The following is an 18,834-nucleotide window of genomic DNA, read 5'->3' as shown; positions in this document are numbered from 1 at the left end:
GTGTGTGTGCGTGCGTGCGTGCGTGCGTGCGTGCGTGCGTGCGTGCGTGCGTGCGTGCGTGCGTGCGTGCGTCTGTCTGTCTGCGCAAGCCGCATATACAGTAGATGACCCATCCACGCTTGTATTTATACCTCTTATCTGATACCCACAGACCCTTCTTGAACTTAAGGGCAGTAATGAATTATTTTATGGATATTTCATCCAGTGCCAATTGCCTATGTAATCCTGGGCTCTGCTCTCCCTCTGCCACGCCTGGGAGACTGACCTCATGCTTCCTTCTATGCATGAGGAGTCCAGGTTACCTGACAGTGGGGATTTTCCCCAGTTTGGACGTAGCGCGTGGAAGGAACACGTTATTCCCACCAGTTCCTTTCCCCTCCATCAGGCGCCGCGGCTGGCCAGGGGGAGGCATTATAGAGACCAGGATTACTGCATGTGTTTGTGAGGGTATCTACGTAGCCCCAGCTTAAATAATCACCTGACAGCTTTTATTTGCCTGGGTGATATAGTGATATTTCATAGAGTTGCAAGCAGAAGTAACTTGCTTATGCAGGGAGCTGGAAGAGAGCCATGGTAAGCACAGGCTACTGTGGACTGCACTTTCCCTACATTGGTGTTTAACGTTAATATGTGCCCATGCATTATTAATGGAGCCACGGACCTATGGTGCTTCACAGGGAAATTACCTACGAGGGGTAGTCATTGGTGTAAAAGCTCTTGGTTGGGATTAAATGTATCGCTCATCAAAAATGTATAGAGCATAGCGTGTTATCAGGGCCTTATAGACAAATATGGTGCTCCTGTAAATGCCTAGATAGACAGACCTTTATTGATCCCATAAGAGAAATTCTGTGTTCCCACAAGAGAGATTCAGTTGTCATGGTAGTACATCTGCAATTATGAAACACAGGAAAAGACAGCTACATGTGAAGAATAATGAAGAGTAAACAGGTAGCAACGCATGGGTATTAGGAATAAAGTACCAGAAACCAGGAGATTGAGGTATACCGTCTTGGATTTGGATGGTATGTGAGCGATTAACGGGTATAGTTATGTGCACTAACAGTATATTAACAGTGGCATTAATGGGTACTATAAATATAGTCAAAATATACATTGACAAAATCTACCCTTGGAAATGTGTTATGAACAGTCGGTTCAGTGGATAGTGAGAGATGTACAATCTATGCGCGCAAAATGTATTTTTTACAGTACTTAGAGTATACAAATGCCTCTTCACTTTGAAGCGGTGAAATGAAGTACAAATTGAGCATCTTTCCAGGGGATGAGATTATAAAATCCTGTTCCACTGCATGTCTGAAACATTACATTTGATGGTATTGATTTGTTTTCCTCCAGAGACAACAGTTTCGTCTTTCTCTCAGTCAAACAATTGCTGCTCTCTGGATATCCACATCACTGTTTGCAATTAGAAAGAAGCTTCATCCCTGTAGGGATTTTCTGGTTAATGTAGAAAACAGAGAATTGTCTAGGAGCTGTCATAGTTGATGGGTTTGGCTGCATTTCAAAAAGGAGACGTTCCTTCATTTCCTTACTTGGATTTGTGCCTGTTAAAATATTGCTGTGAAGTGCATTCTGTGTATTCTGCTTCAATTTAGCCCAGTGTATTTATTCCCTACAAAATCTGTTTTGGTAGGACATATCAAGCAGTGAGGAGGAAAGTGTGTTTTGGAAAAGGCAAAAATTGGCTTTTGAATGTGGCCACAAAAATACTTTCAGTGCTAGATGCTGGACATGAAAACTGAAAAGTAAGAATATACGAAAAAGTAAAATTTTGCGCATCTGAAGAGCTGACGTTTGAAACGTCATACGTATGTAGTGATAGAAAAGAGCTGTTGAACGCGGTGCCAAATCGTTTAATTTTGAACCGTTAATTGGGAACATTTTTTTTTTTTTTTTCCGAGCATCCCACTTACATGCTTTGCTGAATAATGTGTTGCTGGTGTCTGTTTTCATTAGGACAAGACCATCTTCTGCCAGAGGCAGAGGAGATAGCTATGATAAGTGTTCAGCTGGCTGCTAGGTTCCTCTTCAGCACAGGCTTTCACACCAAGAAAGTAGTGCGGGGTCCCGCCAGTGACTGGTGAGTAATACCGTATCTACCGTTGATTGATGACTTTTTGTCACTACTTCCGACTTGGTTATAAATGTCTTGTGACACTATCTGTGGTCTTATAGGTATGATGCCCTCTGCGTCCTGCTGAGACACAGCAAGAATGTACGCTACTGGTTTGCACACAACGTCCTGTTTGCCTACGCCAACCGCTTCTCCGAGTACCTGCTGGAGTGCCCCAGTGCTGAGGTCCGGGGTGCGTTTGCCAAGCTCATCGTCTTCATCGCACACTTCTCCCTGCAAGACGGCCCCTGTCCCTCCCCCACTGCCTCCCCTGGACCCGCAGCTCAGGTTTGTTCCAGCTCTTCCGATTGCACCCAGATTATTGCGGTTTTGGCTAAACTCAAATCCCATGCTCTGATCAGTGATGATGTCTAATTACAGTGTGGACAGTTGGATGATGCTTGCGGATATGGGACTGAGATCAGAGCACAACACCTACCACAACACACAAACACATATTTTATAGCTGTTTGCATGCGATTATAACCCATTCAATATTTAAGATATGGCTTGGAATAGGATTAGAATTTGCATTTTTAATGTCAACTCGTAAGCCATGTAGTGACGCATGTTGTTTCTCTTGTGTGTGTTTAACAGGGCTGCGATAACCTGAGTCTGAGTGACCACCTGTTGAGAGCCGTACTCAACCTGCTCAGGAGAGAGGTGTCAGAGCACGGCCGTCATCTGCAGCAGTACTTCAACCTCTTTGTCATGTATGCCAATCTGGGTAAGGACTCCACAAACATGTACACACACACACTTACTTGCCTGTCACGCTCATCTGCTCTACATCTCAGTCGGCCTCATTCTGCCTCAATGGTTTATATGAAAATTGTTAGAACCGTAATAGTTTTTCCACCTCAATGATTTGCGTTTTGTTTTTGTATTTTCCCATACAGGCCTAGCCGAGAAGACACAGCTTCTTAAATTGAGTGTTCCTGCCACGTTCATGTTGGTGGCTTTGGACGAGGGCCCTGGTCCTCCCATCAAGTACCAGTACGCAGAGCTGGGCAAGCTCTACACTGTGGTCTCCCAGCTAGTGCGCTGCTGTGACGTCTCTTCGCGCATGCAGTCCTCCATCAATGGTATAAGTCTGTTTTTGTCCATATGAAATTTGACACAAACTGGAGCTAATATTAGTTGTCCTAGACATTTTGAGGAGGAGTGAATAGATCAAGGAAAGCCCAATGAGGATTTTTCATCCTTGCTCAGGATCAAGTGACTGACAAAACTAGCCACTCTGAACTCATATGCCATGTAGGCAGAGCTTAGAGCTGAGGGCTTCCAGAGTTGAGACCAAGACTTTATTTATGGGTCAAATAACTGCTTGAAAACCACTCACGGTGTCACTCTTTACTCCCTTTCCTCTGCACGTATTGTCTGTCTCTCTAGGTAACCCCCCTCTCCCCAATCCATACGGTGACACCAACCTAGCCACGCCGGTGATGCCCGTTCAGCAGCTGGTAGCAGAGATCCTGTTTGTAAGGACCAGCTATGTAAAGAAGATCATTGAGGACTGCAGTAACTCTGAGGAGACAGTCAAGCTGCTGCGTTTCAGCTGCTGGGAGAACCCACAGTTTTCTTCCACCGTTCTCAGTGAGCTGCTCTGGCAGGTATAGTTTCACCACTGGTACACACACACACAAACAACTCAAGTTATTACATTTTAATGGTGTGTGTGTGTGTGTGTGTGTGTGTGTGTGTGTGTGTGTGTGTGTGTGTGTGTGTGTGTGTGTGTGTGTGTGTGTGTGTGTGTGTGTGTGTGTGTGTGTGTGTGTGTGTGTGTGTGTGTGTGTGTGTGTGTGTGTGTGTGTGTGTGTGTGTGTGTGTGTGTTTTTAGATTGACCTGTATTGATTGTCCTGTCTGTAACTTTGTGTGATTGTTGCCATCTGACCATGTTATGAGAATCGGTCTCAATGAGAGACCCATAAAATAAAGCTTAAATAAGTAAATAATAAATTATGTTGAATGCATCTATACAGTAAAACTCTTGAGCCTGTGTAGTGCATACTGTCTTTAACTGCCCGCAAAAGCTTGTGATTGGGATGTTTATGCTATGTTTTTCGTTCAGGTGGCATACTCCTACACCTATGAGCTGAGGCCTTACCTGGACCTGCTGCTACAGATTTTGCTCATAGAGGACTCCTGGCAGACACACAGGTGCGCGTGTGTGTATGCTTGTTTGGTGGTTCACAGGTGCTGTCAACAATGTTCCACTGTCCTGACTGTGATTCTAGTACATTGGTGGTAATCTTTCCTTTCTCTCTCTGCTTGTGCAGAATCCACAATGTGCTCAAGGGTATCCCTGATGACAGAGATGGACTTTTCGACACCATACAGCGCTCCAAGAACCACTATCAGAAACGGGCCTACCAGTGTATAAAGTGCATGGTGGCTCTCTTCAGCAACTGTTCTGTGGCCTACCAGATCCTACAGGTGCACATAACTCTCACAGAGACAGCTAATTGTCCATATTCACACGGCAGCCATTTTGCTCTTGCATCGAGCTGGGGTGGGGTTTTCTACTCCTGAATATGACTTTAGTGCAAAATGAACATTGTGTGAATGTGGTCAATCCTTTTCGTATGCACCTGCAACACTAACGGCACCGCATTTACTTCCGGTGCAGCCTTTCCAAACTAATAGGATATGGAATAACCTTTGTGTGTGTTGATCTGCAGAGTAATGGCGACCTGAAGCGCAAGTGGACATGGGCAGTCGAGTGGCTTGGGGATGAGTTGGAAAGGAGGCCATACACGGGGAATCCCCAGTACACCTACAACAACTGGTCCCCTCCCGTCCAGAGCAATGAGACGTCCAATGGCTACTTCCTGGAGCGCTCCCACAGCGCGCGCATGACATTGGCCAAGGCCTGCGAGCTCTGTCCTGAGGAGGTAATGGTCTGTCTGAGGCCACCATCGTTAGCCTTCACACAGACACCTCATGCTCCCACACCACCTATTTTAACATCCAAAATGACCTTTAGCCTCAATGGTTATGATTTATAAAGATAGTATAGTATAGACACATCAAACATCAAAGCAATACAGTACTTAATTATTGCATGTCACTATTGCATGCATAACAATAAATGGAGTTTGTTCGCATTTATTTCTTGCCAATATAGTCTTACAATTTGGTAGCCATATTTTCATTTATTTATTTCCCCCACTTGCTCTAATGTGTTGTCTGTTATACTATCATATGAGAGTTGTGATTGGTATGTTGAACAGCTAAATAACAAAATTCTTGAGTTGAGGTTACGTCTAGAAAGCATTGATTTCCTAAATTAAGTGCTTTTTGCTATAGATAGGGCTTTGAGTTTTCGACACTTTTATTTACAGTTTATTGGCCCCCTCAGATGTATACAATTGATCATTTTTAGTCTTATAATTTTAGATTGACCTTGTTTTTTTGTTGGAAAACTTACCTGTAACCTATTTTATATTTGTTAAACGGAATAAGCTCTGATATAGTTTGTAACCTGATTGATTCGTTATTGACAGTATGATGATTGCCGTTAGTCTTAATATTGGTCAACATAAAATTTTATTACTAAACCAGACAGACTTGTAGCGTCTATTGACACCTGTGGATATGCAATATTAACTGCCATTTCAAAAATAGTGTCACTTAACGAAGCACGAGGTGGTGTCTGAAGAAGGCGCCGCGATGCAGAAATCATCCTTGCCACAGCAGCTTTTGCCAGGGGAGAGGACAGGACAGCAGCATCACACTGTAAGACTCATATACCCCAGCAGCAAGCTTCCTCTGCCACTGTTGCCATCCTACGTCCTCTCTCCTTGTCCACTAGTATAGAAACATCAAAGAAAGGTAGCCAGTCATTGTTCGCCTGCCTCTGCTAAAATGATGGCTTATGTTGGCTACAATATATTACCAGTGCCATAAGAAATAGTATGTTTACAGCTTGGACAAGTGAGGAGATTTTTTAGTTTATTTCATGTCTTATTGCTGTCCAAAGAATCCATGTCGTTCGTTCTGCCTCCCCAACACACTCAAACCAGTGTAGCCAACAACCTGCATAACTGATCGAAAACTCGAAGCCTTGGCTATAGCTAAAGATGGGCTAGGATCGATTCGTCTTTATTTCAAATTGAACCTAGAAGTACTGCAGGATTTTTGTTCTGGAGTCTTTTTATGGTAGCTAATATCTTCACATTCACTTAATATTAATACTGCACACTCTTGAAATGCTTTTTTGTCAATCTGTCAACAAGTAAAACGCTGATGTGATCACCTTAAAATTGACTACCTAAAAAATATTTTGCAAAGCGAATATGTTCACGACTTCATGTATGAGCTTTGAGGGATCTCAGGAGAGATGAGGACAAGATTTTAACCGCATTTTACTAAGATGGTTGGTTATCCAATGAGAATTCTTTGCCAGTGAAATTCAAACCATAGCCAATTGATCGCAATGAGCTAGAACAGAAAGCAGCAGAGGCTAACAAAAAGGATGGTACCTAGTGATGAGAATCAATTGGTTGACCTTTACATCTTGCATCAAATTTGGGAATATATTTGTTCCCATTGTCTGCCATGTTGTACTGTGTTCATTTCTAGATGTTAATGTGTAGAACTTTGAAGAACATTTTAAAAATCATTTGTAATATGACATTGAGACCTCAGCCCACATAGTTTTTAGAGGATGTTTGATTTTAACAGAAAACATTGTACTGCATTCTACTGTTCCTGCCTCCGCAGAACCATTGTGGATATCCATCAATAAAGGCATGGCTCTCATATCAAGTGGCTGGTGTAAAATACACCAACACACATAATTAAGTCTATTAAAAATTTACCTTGTTAGTTTGATAGAACACTATTTGACTTTTTACTCTACCACACAATGCATTTTGCCACTTAAATCTCGCTCAGGGAAATAAAACATGAACGTTGGCACTCGCAATGCATTTCAGAGAGAAGCATTTCCACATGATTCACATTAGTATAAGTTTGTCTAAAGGATTGTACATGCATAAATACACTTTCGTAATATGTAGTGGATAACCGATCTCGTACAACTCCCAGGAGCCTGATGACCAAGAAGCGCCTGACGACCAGGACTCCTCCCCACCAGAGGACACCTCTCTCTACCCACACTCTCCTGGAACCACTCCGTTTCAGCAGGTAGACTCACACACCACATTTCACCTTAACGTTCCTCTGCCAATTTACAATAAAGATGCAGATCATTACTCAAAAAAATCACACCCAGTGTGGTGTGAAGTAAGGCGGTGCCTTTTATACGTTAATCTTATTAAGCGTCCCTGCGAAGCTTGGCCAACAAGCCAAGTGTGGGATCATGTACAAACAGACAAAGCCAGATGTAGGAGCAGTTGGTACCGCTAAAAAAAAAGAAGAAAAACCCAGAAAAGGTGTGCTGATTTCCCTTTGTCTTATCCTCCTCAGCAGAACAACCACCCCCATGGGCAGCCTTACACAGGGCCTGCTGCCCAGCACATGAACAACCCTCAGCGCCCTGGGCCTGCTACTGCACCAGCGCCAGGCCCGACCCAGACCCCAGGCCCTGGCCCGACTCCTGGACCAGGCCCACGAGCACAAGAGAACTGGGAGAGCACGGAGGAGGTCGCCCCTGCCCCTGCCTCCACCTCCACCTCCACCCCAGCGCCTGCCCCACCTAAGGAGTAACGTCACCTGTCCCACCCCCACCCCTCTGCTGTGCCTCGAGCCTCCATCGTCCTGCTCTCCCTCCTTATCATCCTCCGGTTGACAGAGCTCCTCATCGGGACACTCTCTTGCTTTCTCTCGCTGGCCCCCAGGGCAGGGCAGAGCCGCGCCTCCCAGCCCCTCTAGGCCACCTCTGGGAGTCTCTCCTCCATCAGCCTGCTGTCGATAGTCAACCTGGGGGAGGCGCTCTTCCCTGGCCTGGGGATGCCTGCCCTTCTGACTGGGGCTTGTTGGTGTCTTGCAGAGGCGGGGGAGTGGATAGAGCGAACGAGAACAATTTACCCAGACCTGACGATGCTGAAGCGCTTGTCTACATGATGAAAAGGTGTACATAGTATGTTAATGTCTTTGACTATTCAAATCCCCCAGTAGCATAACTGTGTCTGGTTTGCTGTTGGGAGATCTAGCAGATCTGATGGAGAAAAAACCTAAATGGATACTATAAACAAACAAACAAAAAACTAAAACAAAAAAAGAAACTCTGTAAGAAGACAAAAAAAAACTCCCTTTTGTTTATCACCCATGCTCAGCAGTGAGGTTTGGTCTGCCATTGGACGGTTACTGGTCATTCAACTGTAGGAGGACGCATTGTTATTATCATAATTATAATATTATTAAACTCCTTGGCAACCTTATGACCCATGCCAAATCAACTCACGTGGTTGGTTTTAGTGTGAGACGTGGAATGGTTGGGTGAACTTTTACGGTGTTTGGTTGATGTGAAAAAGCGGTGATGCAACATTGTTCTGAAACTCATTGCCTTTCTCTTTTTTTTTTCTTTTTTTTTCTCCGGTAATTCAATCCTTTTGAAGCTCTAGTTAATAATGCTGTAACATTTAGCATGGCTTCTCACCAGAATAGTGTAGCCCAAGGGAAGACTTGTGTTCATAACAACCTACAGCTGTCGTTCCTAATCCACAGCTCCAGAGGGGACTTATCCTTAAGTCGTGTTTCTTTTTTTTTTCTGTTTTTTCTTTTTTATTCATCTACCCCTTGTACATTGAGGGCGATACTTTGAACCAATGTATGACTAAGTGGCTTTTCAATTGCACATTATTATGATCCTACAACTTCACATTCGGCAGTCAGTTTTTTGGTGGGCTAGACAAGCTTAGTTTTCATTGATAGGAATTCTGAAAAATGAAAAAGAAAAAAAAAACATTATGCAACAGAATTGCTACACCAGACTACCTGGTGTACGAATAGACCGTGTGGTTTGCTTTTCTGCCTCTCCCAATAGGCCCTAGTCTTAGACAGACTTCTTGCCCGTCGGCTTCCGTTCTGCCATGGAGCTGGCCAGTCGGGGTGTCTCACTGTAACCCAGGGTGACCTCTCCTGAGCATCAGTGTCTCCAGACTCCCTCTCCCTCCATGGAGAATGGGTTACACAGCAGGGTTGTACCATAAGAATAGCGGCTGGTTAGTCATGTTGCAACTTGAGCTAACGTGTAATTCTGTAGGAGTAAAAAGGTAACCATCAGTAAATACTGTATTTAATTGGTAACTTGAATGCGTGTATTTTTTGGATTTCATTTTATTATTATTTTGTCAAAAAAAACATACCAAATACTCCTGCAAATGAAAATATTCTGCCCACCGTATTATATTTAAATATTTTGCTCTTATTTTATAGAATTTATTTTGTTGTATTTCACTAAAAAAAATAGAATTTGATTTAAGAGGAACATTTTTGTCCTTGTGTTATTTTTAAAGAAGATATTGACTGTACAGAGTTCTGCGCCCTGTTTTTTGCCGACTTTTGTTTTGGCCATGGTGTGACGTTGAATTCTGGAGCTACAGTCGCGATGTGAACTTTCACTTTGTGAGGTTTTTTGTGCACAGAAATATAACAAAAAAAAAAAGCATTGCGCCCTTAGCAAATAAAGAACATGGAATCTTGACTGCGTCTCATTTGTACTGATGCATTCAGTAAGTCAATCAGAGCAGGTTTCCATTTGCAGAATCGAATTCTTACGTTTGTAGTCAATTATTTCATCACAAAGTGCATTCATATTAAGTTGACATGGTAACAGAGTGAAGTATGAGTTGCTGTGAGGTGCTGTTTTATAATGGATCAAGATGAGTGTAAAGTTCATGATACAGTATGGGCTGGCAAAGGGATATGCATCACTATACTTTTAAATTAAAGTCAATGGACACCAGTTGATCATGTGTCATTTGTTTAGGGGTCACTTGGGATGGAGGGGCAGAACATTTTTAAGGCTAGGACAAGCAATGTGACTATCATTGACTGTACTCTATAAAGCAGTAGTTCTCAAATGTTTTCATGTAAAGGACCCCAAATTGATATACTGTATATTTGGCCACAGACCCCATCTCAGATTTGTTTGTGCCAGGAACCCCCAGAAGAGATTGGTTTTAAGAAAAGAAAAACTTTCAAAATCTCAGATGTACAAGCTTGCGTATCTATTTTTGAATATCCATAGAATTTGATAAAATTGTTAATGATTGATGCTGTATCAACACAATTTGCTGGGTACCCTTGGACCCCACTTTGAGAACCATCCTATTGCTGTCGGGTGGAAACCTTGTATGTCAATTTATTCAGTCGCAAGTACTTTCATTGGTTCAGTATTTATAAAACAAGCATGATGGGTTGAGCATGTAAATCAGCTACTTTTGACACTGAAAAAAATAGAAATGAAAATGACCTTAGTCGGGGATCCACATGCCCTAAAGCTCAAGGAATAGGGTTGAACCTGTGATGTTCTGCCGCACTTTTTATTTCTGTTTTATCTATTAGTTTGGTCATTAAGGTCCACAGAATGAGAGGCCTGCTCTGCCGGAAACATCGCGAAAAAGAGTTATGGCCATTTGTATATTCACTGTCCCATTGACTCCACTACACAGGAAAGGAAATATATTATAAAAAAGAAAAATTCTGCTTTAAGTAGCATGTGAGGGGTCAAAATTTAGAGTTTTCATGATTGTGAATCCATTGCAAGCATTTGTTTTGCACAAAAAACATTCCTTGGGCAAGAAAACTAACCAACAAAAGTGTGAAAAGTGATGAGTCATCACTTTTCACAGTCATCACAGTGATGAGTCATCACTTTTGACACTTTTGTTGGTTTGTTTTCTAGCCCAAGGAATGTTTTTTGTGCAAAACAAATGCTTGCAATGGATTCAGAATCATGAAAACCCTCCATTTTGACCCCTCACGTGCTACTTAAAGCAGATTTTTTCTTGTTTATAATATATTTCCTTTCCTGTGTAGTGGAGTCAATGGGACAGTGAATATACAAATGGCCATAACTTTTTTTCGCGATGTTTCCGGCAGAGCAGGCCTCTCATTCTGTGGACCTTAGTGACCAAACTAATAGATAAAACAGAAATAAAAAGTGCGGCAGAACATCACAGGTCCCCTCCCATTTTGAGGGACTGGATCCCCGGCTACCTGGAGATTCAAGCCTTCTGCCCAGCTGCAACTATATACAATGTAATAATTACCATAGGATGCTAGGGCTTGAAATACATTGCCTAGTTCAAGACTAAACCATGTTACAGTGTACAACTGGTAGTTGTTGCTCTGGGGCACTACATTATAGATTTAAAAAATATATTTGTATTATATTTATTTTCTTTAACAGTGGTAATAATTGTGCATTCTGGTTCATTTCAGCAGATTGTTTGGCAATGTTACTCTGGAAAATGCTACAACTGATGTGTGAATAACATGTTGACACTCCTAAAAGCCCCAACCAATACATCACCATTATAGAATGAATACCAGTATTCCTGTGAGTGCAATTAAAAGCTACTGAACCAATATTCACTTTCAACATGTATCCTTACATTAGAATAGACTATGAAAAGAAGACTATGCCACATTGACACTGGTTAGACTGCTTAGGTCAAACTTAAAGGAGTACTTCACCACTTTAACCTATCTTCATATAATTGGTCGTCACTAAAAAATAGCTTTTTTTTGTGGGCAGGTCAGAAACCCATCGTCTTGTGACATCATCGATTGGGAATCAAAGCTAATAGAAAATGCAGGCTTTCTACTCCTGAAAAGTTGCTATGTTAAAGTGGAAGCTGCTGTTCTCGCGATAATACAAATCTAAATATTCTTTTCAAAAATATTGATACATTTTTTGGGAAAATGATGTCATAAGACGATGGATTTCTGAACTTCCCACAGCTCTCCTAAGAGACCTGGACAGAGTAGAAAATAATTGTGCTATTTTATTATGAACATTAGTGAGGACCTATTATATGAAGATGGGTTGAAAAGTGGCAAAGTCCTCTAAGGGTTTTATGGTTAAAGCCAAGGGCAACATTTCCTCAAAAGACCTTGATGTATGTGGTGGAAGGAAGAGCCCAACACTTCAGATTATTTTAGAACAAACTTTTATTATCAAGAAACGCAATTAGTTCTCCTTATCCTGGACAGTCTTTGTTCCACGCAGTCTGCCTGTGCGACGAGCAGCAATAAGACCGACCTTGCGACCAGCAGGTGCGTCCCTCCTGATGGTTGAGGGCTTACCAATATGCTGATGGTTACCACCACCGAAGGGATGCTCAACAGGCTACACAGGGAGGAGAATGATTCACAAGGTTAGTTAAGATGAATTCACTAAGAGTACCCCGACTTTACTTTCTTCAAGTGAGGATGTTCAGTCAATTTCTGTTGTTATTTAGCCTGGTAATTGCAGGTAAGTTCCACTTTTTTGTTGCTTGATTTGACTTAGATAATGAATAAATGTTTAAATTATTGATAGGACAGTAGACTGACAGGAAACAGGGGGGGAGAGATGGGGAGCGACACGGCAAAGGTCGTCCGGATCGGGAATCGAACCGGCGACGCCGCCAGGCATCCATGCCTATGTGGCAATGCCTAAGTGGTATGCGCCTGGACCAGTAGGCCAGCGGGCACCCCAAATAAATGTGCTTTTCAAATGCAAGGCATGGCCGCTGTTAAAGAACTATACAAATTCTACAATTAAGAGTGTGCCGGCCCCCCTAATTTGTTACGTCACTTTTACTTACAATTTAAGTAAACCAGAAATGCATGTCCACTTACGTTCATACTAGCCACACCACGTTTAAGTAAACCAGAAATGCATGTCCACTTACGTTCATAGCCACACCACGTTTAAGTAAACCAGAAATGCATGTCCACTTACGTTCATAGCCACACCACGGACACGTGGCCAGCAGTTCCTCTTGGCCTTGTACTTGTGGTAAGCACGGCCAGCCTTCAGGATGGGTTTGTCAATACGTCCACCACCAGCAACCACACCTGGTGAAGATGAGGCAATCAAGCATTACTCACAAAGCACAGACAATTAACCGAAAATAATGTATAATCACTGAATAGTCACAAAGAATTAATCAATAGATAGACTAAATTGATTAGTGTGCTTAACCACATAATCCTGTACTTGTAGATCTTCTATTTTCCCTTTTTTAATTGTTCATTAATCTATATCAAGGCAACGTTTGAAATTGTTATTTGTGCCCAACCATGCTGCATTCAAATCAAGTTCAAAGGGATGGTCCTTACCAACAACAGCTCTGTTGGCAGATCCAATGACTTTCTTGGAGCCAGAGGGAAGCTTCACTCTGGATTTCTTGGTCTCTGGGTTGTGGGAGATGACTGTGGCGTAGTTTCCGGATGCCCTTGCCAGCTTGCCCCTGTCACCTGGCTTCTCCTCCAGGCAGCAGACAATGGTACCCTCAGGCATCACACCAACAGGCAGGACATTGCCAATGTTCAGCTGAGCTGTGAAGGAAAGAAAGACATGCCATATCCGTTTTACTCCCCATATCTGAAGTGAAGTAGGTGGCTGCCTTTTTAAGAGACTGGTTGGAGGTTGGAGTCTATTAATTCCAATTTGAGTGAACATGAAAACCAACTTTAGCCCCATGGTCACTGAATTAAATGTTGGTTGACCCAAAGTTCCAAACATCACAAACCACACTAAAATGGCCTTTTTGTTTTGGCTTTAGAGACCATTTTAGGATTAGTGTACGATTACGCGTTGCTGATGATCTATTCTTCTAAATCAGACATTTTTGGTTCTACTTTGAGATGACAGGGAGAAACATTGATCAAGGTAGATGCCATCTTTGTGCATACATACGCCTAGTGAAACACCAAAATGCCTGTGGTTTAGGGCCCTTACCCTTCTTGCCGCAGTAAATGAACTGTCCAGTGTGGATGCCCTCGGCGGCAATGAAGAGTTCTGTCCTCTTCTTGAAGCGGTAGGGGTCACGGAACACCACTTTGGCCAGGGGAGCACCACGGCCAGGGTCATGGATGATATCCTGAGGGGGAGGAAATAACCAGGGTAAATACCCTAAGATACTGACACGTAGGGCTGTCACGATATGACATTTTACATGACGATTAATTGTCACTCAAATAATTGGCGATTAACGATTTAATTGTGTTTTTGTCATTGACAATTACATTTCCGTTTGGCTTTTAGGCTTTGAAGTTGCACATGACAGATATGACACAAAACCTAAATACACGAAGAAATTACTGACATATTTGACAACTTACTACTTAAAAAATAACATTGATAGTGGAAATAGCCGATCTACAAGCTCACAACGCGTCGCGATGCGACGCGTTGTGAGCTTGTAGATCTGCTATTTCCACTATTTCTGACATTTTTCAACATTCACGATTATGACGATTATGACAAAATAATTGCGATAATGTCAAATAATCACGATTAGACGATTATGTAATAATTGTGACAGCCCTACTGACACGAAGACCAAGACCGATCAGGCTGCACGAGTTGAATATAGTTGGTGTGGTGTGTGCATTTTGTGTGTACCTTCACGATCCCCTTGATGTATCCATGACGTTCAGCGAAGTCAATGTGACGGAGTTTAGCAGCACCTTTGCGGTGCTTCACATGAGCTCTGAACACAGAGCCTGCACCTTTTCTCTGTCCCCTGATCACACGTCCCATTGTGTCCTAGAGCAAAAAAGACAAGGCATTGATTGATTGATGACTTTATTAGAAGTTTGCATAGGAAAAGGTACAGTTTCATGACGGTACAGTTCACTGGTACAAGGTCTACTAAAAGGAGATCCAAGTCTGACAGCATCACTCATAATTCGTTGTCAGTGGGGGACAATGCATTCTAACTTTGAGATGATGGGTGGTGTCCATCAGAGAATCAATACTTTAGTTGAATATAAACATCATTTAAACCAGTAGTTCTCAAAGTGGATTCCAGGGAATCTGTGGATTCCTTTAGGGGGGGTCTAAATTGACCCATACTAGTCTGTAACTGACATTGTACAAATTTGGTTCCATTTGTACACTGTCAGGGTTAAGGGGAAACCTTGAAATGTGCACGTTCGAGAAACACTAATTTAAACCGATAACATTAGCATGCCAGCTAGCGGTGAATCACAACAGTTCTCATTGGCTCGCTTGTATGACAGCTAGGTTAGTAGGTTAAGCCAAGCAAATAGTATATTCCAGTGCCTAGCTAAACGTAAGGTATCTGCCTGTCTATCTACTAAACCAAATGTAATAAAAAGAAAGACAACAAGAAGTTGAGAACTGACATGAAGCACGATTCACCGCTTAGTTAGCATGCTAATGTTAGCATTGCAGCAGCCAAACTGGCAGTGGCTGATAAAAAGAGCATAATTCTAAAATAGTAGTTTAAGACGTATCATGCGGCTATCGTCTAAAAGATGTCTAAAGGTTAAGTTTGAAGGGGAACGTTTTTCCAAGAATAGTCATACTACCGGTCACCCCCGGTCTTCTTGCTATGACTTCAAACCGATAATACTACGCCATGTCATCACGGAGTTATACACAGAAATTATACATCAAAATAAGAACGTAATCTTTTAAATAGTACGTAAGCCGTACTCTTCTAACTTTGTTTCGTATGATCTAGGGGTGATTTTGGGTGGATGGACATTAAATTAGCGTGATTTAGATAAGATATTGCAAAGAGTAATAGGCCAAAGCTCCCATACCTAAACCCCGTTGATGGAAAGAGGAAGTGTAAGGAACAAACGGCTGTTTTCTTCCGGTGAATATGCCAGGGGGGCTCATGGGAAATGTAGTCATTGATTGAATACTTTACTAACGGTTTGCAAAAAAATACAGCTGCTACAGTTATACAATAATGCTAAAAGGATAACACATTTACAGAGAAATAATGCAAAGTTGGACACAATGTCAGTGTCCAATTTGCTTTATTTATTATATGCCTGTAGTCAGTAATTAGTTTAATAATCCTGGATTTAATCTTGGATTTTAAAAATGTAATCGAATCTGAATAGGCTATTATTGTTGATAACTCACAGCACAACATCTATCTATCTGTCTGTCTGTCTGTCTGTCTGTCTGTCTGTGTCTCTCTCTCTCTCTCTCTCTCTCTCTCTCTCTCTCTCTCTCTCTCTCTCTCTCTCTCTCTCTCTCTCTCTAGTCTCTATCTATATATCTATCCATCCATCCATCCATCCATCCATCCATCCATCCATCCATCCATCTATCCATCTATCTATCTATCTATCTATCTATCTATCTATCTATCTATTTCTGTCTGTCTGTCTGTCTGTCTGTCTGTCTGTCTGTCTGTCTGTCTGTCTGTCTGTCTGTCTGTCTGTCTATGGGGGCAGGGTGCAGAACCTGAGGTGTGGATTCGGATGGCAGGGGTCTGGATTGGGAGGAAAGGGGGATCCTGCTGCTAAGCTCTCAGTGGGGGGTTGACATTGCCAGATGGCAGATGCATAGGCATTGTTTAATACTATGCAAGATGTGTTGTATGTATGTAGCTGGTAACACTTCTGTAGTTTCGAGTGCCACCTCACAGTCACTGACCCATCAATGCCCTGCTCCATAATCAATGATCCCTTAAAACCTCCCCGGTGAGTACAGCCACCCTAAGGACTACAAACAACTATTGAGTGGCATCTAGACCTACTGCACATACACTATAAACATTTTGATAATGAGCCCATTCCATGGAATGATAACGTGTTTATCGGGTGCACGATAAACAGAGCTGCTAAAAGCATTTAAAATCTGAGGCTGTTTTGTATACTATTGACATTTTTCAAAAAAGCTTCATACCCCATATAGGCCTACTGTACATAAGGACACAATGTGACATAGCTTACACAATGTTGTATCCCCTCCAACTGTATAGGCCTATATGTTCCCCATTTTCCACCGTTTTTATTATATTTTGAGTTTTTGACACTTGCTTTGGCAATGTAAACTTATGTTTTCTCATGCCAATAAAGCTCCTTTGAATTGAAAATTGAATTGAAAATGAGTGAATTGAATTGAGTGACCTCCCACTGTTAAAGGGCAAGACCACCAGGTTTCCTGTGACTGTTGAACAAGACATGACCACTGCCTGTCATCAGTCTGGAATTGGTGAGTTTAACTTGTGGATATGGTTGAACCTGACTAATAAACATTGTACATTGATACTCGTTTTGCTCTCTTTTACACAACAAAACTCTTGGAGCTTACACACAATGGTCACCCTCTTCTTTACTGTGATGTGATAATAAAGATTCCAACCAAGCACCACTTTGATATTTTTGAGCTTTCTATTTATTGTCTCCACCAGCCGAAGGCTGAGGGAGAGTATGTTTTCCCCTCCGTCCGTCCGTCCGTGCGTGCGTGCGTCCGTGTGTCCTCGCAGTTTGTGAGCAGCTAATCTCAGTCACCGTTGGCCCGATCGCTGCCAAACTGATCACACACACTCCCTGGATGCCAATCTAGAACCTCTGCCCCACATTTTTCAAATCAGCCTCATGGTGGCGCTATAACAGGCCGATTTGTGTGGCCTGGTTGTTACCAGCTAATCTCCGGCGCCGTTGGCCCGATCGCTGCCAAACTGAGCACACACACTCCCTGGATGCTAATTCAGAACCTCTGCCCCACATTTTTGGAGCTGTGTGAAGCACAGGCTCCCTATACGTGGCCGTGTGGGTCTGTCTGTCTGTGTGTGTGTGTGTGTGTCTGTATGTAGCCTGAACTTCCTAAACTTCGGCACGCTACTAGTCCCACAGTTTTGCCACCACACACTCGCGCCATATGTCAAATCGACCGGCTTACTCGGGAATCGTGGGCTAGTAACTTGCTAAGAGAAAGGTTCAATAGTTTAATTGATATTAATTTATTAGTGAATTAATTTTCCCCATTGACTTATAATGGGAATCGCAAAAACTCACATTCAATTATTTGTCTCTCGCAAACCATAGGGGCTAGAGTTTCAAGACTTGGAGAGGAGGTTCATAATGATTTCAAGGATTAAATAAAAAATAATTGTGTCATTTGGCCGCATGGTGGCGCCATAACACCCCACTTTACGTTTTGGCCTGTAACTCTTGAACCGTAGGTCGGAAAATTAAAAATATTTTTTCCCTGGATTCCTTGGGTCATGACGCATCTCCCCATATAGGCCACGCCCATTTGCGCCATGATAGATTTTCCGCCATCTTGAATTTTCTCCAAAACACACTTTTTGCTCCTTTTCCTACATATTTTCTTCAAATGTCACAAAAATCGGTACACATGATCCACACACACACACACACACACACACACACACACACACACACACACACACACACACACACACACACACACACACACAGCTCCACTTCACACGGGTGTGATTTTTTAAATCAGCCTCATGCTGGCGCTATAACAGGCTGATTTGTGTGGCCTGGTGGAGACCTGTGCTCGGAAGAGCACTGCTTCTAGTTAAACTTATTTTTTTTTATTATTGTTTAACATACATTTGCTAGTATTGATTGTTATGTTGATGTGAGTATATATCTGTCTAACTAGTGCCTGCCTGTCTGTCTGCCTGATTATAGTTATTGTTTTCTGATTACATAATTGCGACCGTAGGTCGCATTTAGGCCTACTATAAAAACCTGCAGATCCTGTGCGTGCGTGCATGCGTCAGTCACAGTGCGTGACACCTCATCCCAGCTCAGCAGAAGG

The 18,834-nt window shown here is 42.4% G+C and overlaps 2 protein-coding genes across 6 annotated transcripts in view; one reads left to right on the top strand and one right to left on the bottom strand.

Moving 5' to 3' along the window:
* Nucleotides 1-9,750, top strand: part of usp9 (ubiquitin specific peptidase 9) — a 55,765-nt gene extending 46,015 nt beyond the window's left edge. For 3 of the 5 annotated variants that reach the window (XM_080753762.1, XM_080753760.1, XM_080753761.1), the window contains 11 exons: nt 1,981-2,104; nt 2,200-2,425; nt 2,735-2,864; nt 3,037-3,222; nt 3,530-3,750; nt 4,210-4,298; nt 4,418-4,574; nt 4,820-5,032; nt 5,766-5,876; nt 7,191-7,289; nt 7,572-9,750. In XM_080753762.1, coding sequence (XP_080609888.1) covers nt 1,981-2,104; nt 2,200-2,425; nt 2,735-2,864; nt 3,037-3,222; nt 3,530-3,750; nt 4,210-4,298; nt 4,418-4,574; nt 4,820-5,032; nt 5,766-5,876; nt 7,191-7,289; nt 7,572-7,811 — 1,796 coding nt within the window. In that variant the 3' untranslated portion in view covers nt 7,812-9,750. The remainder of the gene's footprint in view (nt 1-1,980; nt 2,105-2,199; nt 2,426-2,734; nt 2,865-3,036; nt 3,223-3,529; nt 3,751-4,209; nt 4,299-4,417; nt 4,575-4,819; nt 5,033-5,765; nt 5,877-7,190; nt 7,290-7,571) is intronic. The other 2 variants (XM_080753764.1, XM_080753763.1) reach the window with 1 other exon arrangement.
* Nucleotides 9,751-12,206: 2,456 nt separating this feature from the next.
* rpl8 (ribosomal protein L8) lies at nt 12,207-15,886 on the bottom strand. The gene is made up of 6 exons (XM_080753232.1): nt 15,837-15,886; nt 14,668-14,811; nt 14,002-14,143; nt 13,380-13,598; nt 13,000-13,115; nt 12,207-12,402 (listed from the first exon to the last, which is right to left on the bottom strand). The coding sequence occupies exons 2-6, from the start codon at nt 14,803-14,805 to the stop codon at nt 12,244-12,246; spliced, it is 774 nt and encodes a 257-aa protein (XP_080609358.1). The 5' UTR covers nt 14,806-14,811; nt 15,837-15,886; the 3' UTR covers nt 12,207-12,243.
* Between the last annotated feature and the right edge of the window lie 2,948 nt (nt 15,887-18,834).

Source organism: Nannobrachium achirus (genome assembly GCF_963921795.1).
Source record: "Nannobrachium achirus genome assembly, chromosome: 22".
Taxonomy (NCBI): domain Eukaryota; kingdom Metazoa; phylum Chordata; class Actinopteri; order Myctophiformes; family Myctophidae; genus Nannobrachium; species Nannobrachium achirus.
The sequence above is the reverse complement of the archived record's forward strand: the minus strand, read 5'-3'. Positions and strand labels throughout refer to the sequence as shown.

Coding starts and splice junctions, on each gene's coding strand:
- rpl8 (XM_080753232.1), bottom strand. CDS start 14,805: ATGGGACGTGTGATCAGGGGACAGAGAAAAGGTGCAGGCTCTGTGTTC. Junction 14,144..14,667: donor ACATCAAGGGGATCGTGAAG/GTACACACAAAA, acceptor CCTCCCCCTCAG/GATATCATCCATGACCCTGG. Junction 13,599..14,001: donor CATTTACTGCGGCAAGAAGG/GTAAGGGCCCTA, acceptor TTTCCTTCACAG/CTCAGCTGAACATTGGCAAT.